Source organism: Miscanthus floridulus, chromosome 9 (assembly GCF_019320115.1).
Source record: "Miscanthus floridulus cultivar M001 chromosome 9, ASM1932011v1, whole genome shotgun sequence".
In the NCBI taxonomy this organism is placed as follows: Eukaryota; Viridiplantae; Streptophyta; class Magnoliopsida; order Poales; family Poaceae; genus Miscanthus; species Miscanthus floridulus.
Window position 1 is genome coordinate 30742987 of NC_089588.1, and position 8977 is coordinate 30751963.

An 8977-nucleotide genomic window follows, 5' to 3' on the forward strand; every position below is an offset into this window, starting at 1 on the left:
CACAGCCAGCAGGCTCGGCTCGAGGAGCGGCAGCCGCGCCATGGTCCAACCAGGCGCCTGCCCCACACCAACCGCACCAGGACGCTCGTAGCGTCGCTGGCAACCGTTGTTGGGCCCGACACGGGAACGACGTCCGCCATACGGCAGCAGGCGACACGGACCCTGGCCGAACCATCGAGGGAAGCGGTGAAACGCGCCCTAGGCGCGGTCACCGGCCGGATAACCGAAGCCCTAGCCCTGAGGGCCCTGGGCCACGGGCCTTCAGCCGGCGCATCCAGAGAGAACCGTTTCCATAGCGTGTCCGGCCTCCAGTCAACATCACCAAATACACCGGGGAGATGAACCCAGGCATCTGGCTCGAAGACTTCCGGCTCACCTGTCGAGCTGGAGGGGTGGATGGTGACTTTTTCATCATCCAATATCTTCCCATTTGCGTGGGGGAACATGTTCGGGCATGGCTCGAATTCCTTCCACACGACAGCATCCGCGACTAGGCAAACCTCAAGAGAGTCTTCGTCGGGGATTTCCAGGGGATGTACGTCCGCCCGGGAAACTCCTGGGACCTCAAAAGCTACCAGCCGGAGCCCAGCGAATCCCTGCGAGATTACATCCGTAGGTTTTCCCAATGTTGTAACTCCCTCCCTGATGTTGTCGACGTAGACGTCATCAGTGCTTTCCTCTCTAGGACAAACTACAAGTCCCTGATCCATAAGCTTGGCTGCCTAAAACCCCGCACCACCCGTGATGTGCTCGACGTCGCCACCAACCATGCCTCTGGCGAGGAGGAGGTCGGAGCGGTCTTCAGCGGAGGCCGGGACAAAGGCAAGCCCAAGCGTGTGGATCCAGATGAAGGCCCCTCCACTCAGAGGGGCAAGAAGAACAGGAAGGACCGGTGCCGGTTGGACGACACCGCGTTGATCGCCGCAGCTGAACGTGTGCCCAGGCAGCCCCAACAGGGACTGCCTGACCACTTCAACAAACTCATGGATGGTCTGTGCCCCAATCACGCCTATCCCATCAAGCACCTCTACAAGGAGTGCGAGCTCCTCAAACGTTTCCTTCGATAGGCCGGCGCGCCAAAGGAGGGGGATGGCAAGGAGCCGGCAGTCAGGAGGGGTGGTGCAGCAAGCAAGGACGGGGACGGTTTCCCAGAACCTGAGGAGTGCATCATGATCTTTGGCGGGTCCGACGCCATCTGTTCCAAACGCCAGCATAAGGTACGCTATAGGGAGGCATGCGCCGCCGAAATGGCCGTCCCCTCCTTCCTCAGCTGGTCAGAGTCTTCGATCACCTATGATTAGAGGGGCCATCCCTCCCATGTCGCAAGACTAGGACGCTATCTGCTTGTCGTCGACCCCATCATCTGCAAGAAGCGGCTTACAAGGGTGCTGATGGACGGCGGCAACGGCCTCAACATCCTGTACATCGACACCCTCGATGCCATGCACATCCCCCGATCAGAACTCCGCCCGGCGGGCTCCCCCTTCCATGGGGTAATCCTAGGAGCGCAGGCATACCTGCTCGGGCAGTTCGATCTGCCCGTCACATTCGGTAGCCGAACTAACTTCTGCTCGGAGGTTCTCACCTTCGAGGTGGTGGACTTTCTAGGGTCCTACCACGCCATCTTGGGGCGGCCATGCTATGCAAGATTCATGGCAATCCCCAACTACACCTATCTCAAGCTGAAGATGCCGAGACCGAACAGCGTCATCACTGTGAGTAGCACGTTCTCACACGCCTTCACGTGTGACCGCGAACACTATGAGCTCGCCACTATGGTCATCAACTCGTCCGAGCTCCCATGGCTCGGGGAGTCATTGGTCCCGGCAGCCTCGGACTGTAACCAACCAACTTCCTCGTTGGCCTTCCGCCCGCTCAAAGAAACCAAGGCGGTGGAAATTGACCCCACCAACCCAACCAAGACAATTCGGGTTGGGACCCAGCTTCTGGCCAAATAGGAAAGTGAGCTCGTCGACTTCCTGCGCGACAACCATGATGTCTTCGCATGGCAGCCGTCTGACATGCCGGGGATGCCCCGGGAGGTCACCGAGCACGCACTATGCCTTACCCCAGGCTCTAAACCCGCCAAACAATGCCTGCATCGCTTCGACGATAAAAGGCGCAGGGCCATTGGCGAGGAAATCACCAAACTCCTGGTGGCCGGGTTCATCAGGGAGGTCTTCCATTTCGACTAGCTTATCAATCATGTCCTGGTCAGAAAAAAGACCAGGAAGTGGAGAATGTGCGTCGATTATACTGGACTTAACAAAGCATGCCCAAAAGATCATTTCCCATTACCACGCATAGACCAGATAATTGACTCCACCTCGGGTTGCGAAATCCTCTCCTTTCTGGATGCTTACTCAGGCGTCAGATCGCGATGAAAGAGTCTGATTAGCTCACAACCTCGTTCATCACCCCGTATGGTTCATACTGCTATGTAACCATGCCTTTCGGCCTGAAGAACGCTGGCGCCACCTACCAAAGGTGCATGCAGCAATGCTTCGCCAACCAAATCGACCCGCTCGACCAGCCCGATCAGGCCGAGCGGCCAAAACCAACGATCGCCGTCTATGTTGATGACATAGTGGTCAAAACGGCTCAAGCATGCGACTTGATCGCAAACCTGGCCGCGACGTTCACAAACCTCCGAAGGTTCAACATCAAGCTGAATCCTGAAAAGTGTGTTTTCGGGGTTCCAAAGGGGAAACTACTTGGATACATCGTATCCAAGCGCGGCATCGAAGCCAACCCCGAAAAGATCACGGCCATCTCCAACATGGGCCCCATACGCAACATCGAGGGCGTGCAGAGACTCACCGGTTGCCTGGCTGCCTTAAGCCGCTTCATCTCCTAGCTCGGCGAACGGGGGATGCCGCTCTACAAGCTCCTCAAAAGGACGGATGCCTTCGTCTGGACTGAGGAAGCCCAGCAGGCTCTCGAAAGCCTCAAGATGTCCCTAACGTCGGCCCCAATCCTCGTCGCTCCTAAGCAGGGAGAACCCCTCCTCCTTTACGTCACGGCAAGTAACCATGTGGTGAGAGCCGCCCTGGTCGTAGAGAGGGAGGAACCGGGACACCAGCTCAAAGTGTAGCGACCCGTATACTTCGTCGAGGAAGTGCTTACCGACTCCAAGGTCCGGTACTCCTAGGTGCAGAAACTCCTATACGTCGTACTAATGGCGACTAGGAAGCTCCTACACTACTTCATCAACCACGAAGTCATAGTCGTCACTTCATACCCGCTCGAAGACATCATCTGCAACCGTGATGCCGCTGGACGAATCTCTAAGTGGGCCCTTAAACTCATGGGCCATGACATCAGGTATACCCCTCGCACCGCAATAAAGTCTCAGGCTCTCACGGATTTTGTCGCCAAATGGACGAAGGTCCAGCTACCGACCCAGGACGTCTCCCACGAGTACTGGACAATGTACTTCGATAGATCCATAATGGCACCCGGCTCGGGGGCTAGAGTGGTTCTGATCTCCCCAGATGGGAGTAGGCTACGCTACACCATCCGCCTCCACTTTCCGGCTTCAAACAACGCCGTAGAATATGGGGCCCTTATCAACGGACTACGCATCACCATCGAGCTCGGTGCTACGTGACTCTACGTCCACGGTGACTCGGAACTAGTCATTGATCAAGTCATGCAGGAGTCCTCCTGCAAAAGTCCCCTCATGACAGCATACTGCCAAGAGGTGCGCAAGCTCGAGGACAAATTCTAGGGAATCGAACTACATCACGTCCCTCGAAGGGACAACGACGCCGCCGATTTCCTCGCAAAACTGGCCGCTAGGCGAGATCCGTCCCCGAGCGGAGTCTTCGTCAACGATGTCCACGAGCCGTCCGTTCGCATCCTGGAAGATCCGACCCAGACACCCCCGATGGCCAGCCGGTGCCCGGGGGTTCTGATCCTAGTACCTCTATAACGATGTCACCCGCGGACGTCACCGTATTGGTACTCGATCAAACCAATTGGCGAGTACCACTGCTCGCCTACCTCCTCGAGGAGGTTCTCCCACCTGAAAAAACTGAAGCCCGACGAATCGCTCGACGTGCCAAGACCTACGTCGTGCTCGGTAACAAACTCTACAAACGAAGTCCGTCAGGAGTACTCATGAAGTGCGTTCCCGCCAGTCGGGGAAAACAGATCCTCCTCGAGGTCCATTCTAGGATCTGCGGACATCATGCGGCCCCAAGGTCCCTGGTCAGAAAAACATTTCGCCAAGGTTTTTACTGGCCCACCATGCTACAAGATGCAGAGGAGGTCATCCGCAGGTGCGAAGGATGCCAGTTCTACGCTTGGCAAACCCATTTACCAGCACAAGAGCTCCAAACCATCCCAATCACCTGGCCATTCGCGGTCTAGGGCCTCGACATGGTGGGACCTCTCAAGAAAGGTCTAGGCGGTTTTACCCACCTACTCGTAGCAATCGATAAGTTCACCAAATGGATAGAGGCCAAGCCCATCACCAGCCTCCGCTCGGAAGAGGCGGTCAAATTCTTCCTCGACATCATCTATTGATTCGGCGTTCCTAACTATATCATCACTGACCATGGGACTAACTTCACCGGGAAGAAGTTCCAAGACTTCAGCAATGGATACGGCATCAGAATCGATTGGGCTTCGGTCGGACATCCACGAACTAACGGTCAGGTCAAATGCGCTAACGGCATGGTCCTCCAAGGACTCAAGACACGCATCTTCGACCAACTCAACAAACACGCCGGGCGGTGGGTTGCAGAGGTCCCAGCAATCCTCTAGAGCCTAAGAACGACCCCAAACCAATCCACGGGATTCACACCTTTCTTCCTGGCCTACGGAGCGGAAGCGGTGTTGCCCTCCGACCTCGACCACGGCGCACCGAGAGTAAAAGCTTTCGATCGCGACCAAGCCGCAACGGCTCAACAAGACGTAGTCGACCTGCTCGAAGAGGCCCGCGAGACAAACGTCATCCGCTCCGCCCGCTATCAACAAACCCTCCGCAGGTACCACGAAAGGAAGATCAGAGGAAGGATTCTCGAAGTCGATGATCTCGTGCTACGAAGGACCCAATCGACGAAGGAAAAACACAAGCTATCTCCACCCTAGGAAGGACCCTATACGGTAACCGAGGTAATCCGACTAGGCACCTACCGACTGGAGGACAACAACGGCAATATTCTCAACAACACTTGGAACATTGAACAGCTATGTCGTTTTTTCCCTTAGAACCGGTTTAAACACCTTCGGTTCCTGTAAGAGCGCCCTCGCCCGAACACTTTCAACCCAGGTCGCTCGGAGGCTCCACAAATATACAAATATTGAGTACTACCTCTCTGTTTTGTTTATTGTTGTATGGAGAAATTCCTTCCTACCCTAACGAAAGGGTAGTTTGTTCCTTTAAATTTACCTTACGTAACTTTGCTTTAGAACATTCCGACTGATCTCACCCCGCCTTTTCCTACGGTTATGACCGGCCAAGCCTCGCGGGCCACACCCTAGGCTCGCGAAGTTGCGACCTATGGAACAAACGGGCAGGTACGAGAAAGAAAGAAATTTAAAACAAAATTATGCTAAGGAGAAGCTAAGGAACGAAAGGGAACAAGCTTCCCCGAACAGAATAACTCCATCATAGAAAACAAAATACCATTATAGCTGTTAAGCACACGAACGTTTTATATGGGGGCTTCCCCCACAAATTTAAAACTGCTACAGCCACTCAACAACTTCACTTAAACGCCAGAAGAGACAACCAGACCTCCCTGAGTCGATTGAGTCACCCAGGATAGATCAACCGGCCTCCTGAGTCGATCGATTCACCCAGGATAAGCACCTGAGATACAGGTAGGAAGCGAAGGGGCGCCCCATGCGGGCCATGCCGACTCCGTCTCGAACAACGAGCACGGGTCCCGGTCAGACATTTCCGACTAAAGCTCTCCGAACCCCGTCTCTCAGGTCATCAAGGTAAGCATATGTTCATTAAATACAAAACTGTTCACACGAGGGCTAACCCACGATTGACAAGCGCAGGTCCCAGACAGACGTTTTCCGACTAGAGCCCGACGAACCCTGTCTCTCCAGTCTTCAAGGTAAAACACTATCAAAGCCCCTCTATTTCAATTTAAAACATTCATACATCCATACACGCATTTCATAAAACATTCATACATCCATACGCGCATTTAATAAAATATTCATACATCCATACGCGCATTTCATAAAACATTCATACATCCATACGCGCATTTCATTCCATACGCCTGAAACCCCCAGACGGTTAGGGCATGAATCGCCCGGGGGCTCAGGAACTAAGCATCGCACGTGTAGCGAAATGCACCAGAACGCTCCGTGTTGCGCCACGAAGCGGCGGCTTGCCTCATTCGATATGAGCAACCGAACAGAGCCAGGGGAGAAAACCATAGATGAGCACCGTGCGGCCTTTGCCCGGTCTGGCAAACCGGGTCATCTCAACCTTCTCGTTCGATCCTGAACCTCTCGCCAAGCCCACAGAATCTCCATCGAGGGGAGGCCGTCAGGCCACCCGGGTCGCTCTGCGGAGCGACCTAGGCATCTACCGGGTTGCAGGTAAAGGAGTAGTGAAATGCCACAAGAGGGCTATGCTGACCCCGTCGCGAACGACGAACCCGGATTCCACTTGATCACACCCGTTAGCGAGCTCACCGAGCTAGTCTTCGAGCCCGAGCGATCAGGATAGGCGACGAAACTCAGCCCCTTCGGTTGTGAGGAACCGGATGGGGTAGCGCAAAACAACTCACAACCCCCACGAAGGCCCGATAGGGCTCGGGGCTTAAATGCCATGGGACCGCGACTCTAAACTCGCGTCGACGGAATAGGCGACATCCAGCTACGGCTCTTGGGACCGCGACTCCTAAACTCACGTCGACAGGATCGATGACATTCGGCTACGGCTCCTAGGACCGTGACTCCTAAACTCGCGTAACAGCTTCAGATAGCTTCACTAACTAAAACTAACTCTCTCGATCCACGGCGAGCACCGATGCCTGGGTCTACTCATGACTCCACCTTACCTGATCCCACGGCGTGCACCGACGCCAAAGATCAAACTCTATTACATCCAAAAACTAAAACTCCTCGCCTGATCCCCGGCGCGCACCGACGCCTGGGTCTACTCGTGACTCCACCTTACCCGATCCCACGGCGCGCACCGACGCCAAAGATCAAACTCTATTACATCCAAAAACTAACTCTCTCGATCCATGGCGAGCACCAATGCCTGGGTCACTCGCGACTCCACCTTTGAAAGCTCTAGTTTGGTTTTGGTGAATTGATGAAACCCAAAGTGCTAACCTAGTTTATCAAGTAATCATAATATAGGTAGCACACTCCAAGTTGCGAAGCAAAACAAAGATCATAGCATGATGAAGATGATGCCATGGTGATGATCAAGTGCTTGGACTTGGAAAGAAGAAAGAGAAAAACAAAAAGCTTAAGGCAAAGGTATAAACCATAGGAGCTATTTTGTTTTAGTGATCAAGACACTTAGAGAGTGTAATCACATTTAGGTTTGATAGCCGTACTATTAAGAGGGGTGAAACTCGTATCAGAATGCGGTTATCAAAGTGCCACTAGATACTCTAACTCATTGCATATGCATTTAGGATCTAGTGGAGAACTAACACCCTTGAAAATGTTTGTGAAAAATATGCTAACACATGTGCACAAGGTGATACACTTGGTGGTTGGCACATTTGAGCAAGGGTGAAGAAGTTAGAGGTGAAATGGAGTTGGTCGCAATGATGCTGGCGTCTGTCAAAGGACCGGACGCTGGGTCGCTCAGCGACCGGACGCTGAAGGGCTGCGTCCGGTCGTGTTGTCGGTCAGCACTGTAAGAAGTCAAAGTGTGATCGGACGCTGGCAGGGTCTGGTCAAGCATGACCGGATGCGTCCGGTCGGCAAAAACACATTTTGGACCCTTACTATAAACGACCGGACGCTGAGGGTCCAGCGTCCGGTCAGCTCTGTTGGAGCGTCCGGTCAACATTTCGACCATTGAGATCAAACATTCACCGTTGAACGCAGGAGACATGTGGCCGCCATCGGGCGACCGGACGCTGAGGAGCAGCGTCTGGTCAGTAGGACCGGAGCGTCCGATCACCCCGATCAGTACCCAGTGAAGGGGTACAACGGCTCTATTTCGTGGGGGCTTCTATTTAAGCCCCATGGCCGGCTAAAGCTTACTCTCTTAGCCATTTACATTGACATAGCAACCTTGTGAGATTAGCCAAAGCCCTCCCACTCATCTCCATCATTGATTCATCATCTTTGTGAGATTGGAAGAGAATCCAAGTGCATTGCTTGAGTGTTTGCATCTAGAGGCACTTGATGTTCGTGTTTCGCTATGGATTTTGCTTGTTACTCTTGGTGGTTGCCACCACCTAGACGGCTTGGAGCAGCGAGGATCGTTGAGCGGAAGGTGGTGATTGTCTCCGGCTCCGATCGTGGTGATTGTGAGGGGTTCTTGACCTTTCCCCGACGGAGAGCCAAAAGGTACTCTAGTGGATTGCTCGTGGCTTGTGTGATCCTCATCTTGTGTTGGTTGTGCGGCACCCTATTGAGGGTTTGGTGTGTGAAGCCAATTAGCGCGTGAACCTCCAAGTGAGTGAATCACCACAACGAGGAGTAGCTTGCCGGCAAGAAAGTGAACCTCGGTAAAAAATCATTGTGTTCATCATTGATTCCGAGGTGATTGGTCTTCATTGTTATTCATCCTTGTGATTGATTGGTTTCTTCATCTACAAGGCAGTATAACCTTCTTGATCACTCTCATTACTTTACCACAAACTAGTTGACAAGCTCTTTAGTGTAGCTAGTTGTGAGAGCTTGCTTGCTTGGTTGGTGTGGCTCTTTAGTTAGCCTTTGAGAGCACACTAACATAGGGTAGTGTCATAGCTATTGTGTGAATAGACACTATCTAAACTAGAATTGTGGTAGGTGGCTTGCATTTTGA

General features: G+C 53.3%; 1 protein-coding gene across 1 annotated transcript; it reads left to right on the forward strand.

Annotated features, from left to right (window-relative positions):
- The first annotated feature begins 1391 nt into the window (after positions 1-1391).
- On the forward strand, positions 1392-1958 carry LOC136479583 (uncharacterized). The gene has a single exon (XM_066477403.1). The coding sequence runs from the start codon at positions 1392-1394 to the stop codon at positions 1956-1958; it is 567 nt and encodes a 188-aa protein (XP_066333500.1).
- The last annotated feature ends 7019 nt before the right edge of the window (positions 1959-8977 follow it).

What these genes read in the sequence shown, in the direction of transcription:
- LOC136479583 (XM_066477403.1), top strand. Translation starts at nt 1,392, where the DNA reads ATGGACGGCGGCAACGGCCTCAACATCCTGTACATCGACACCCTCGAT.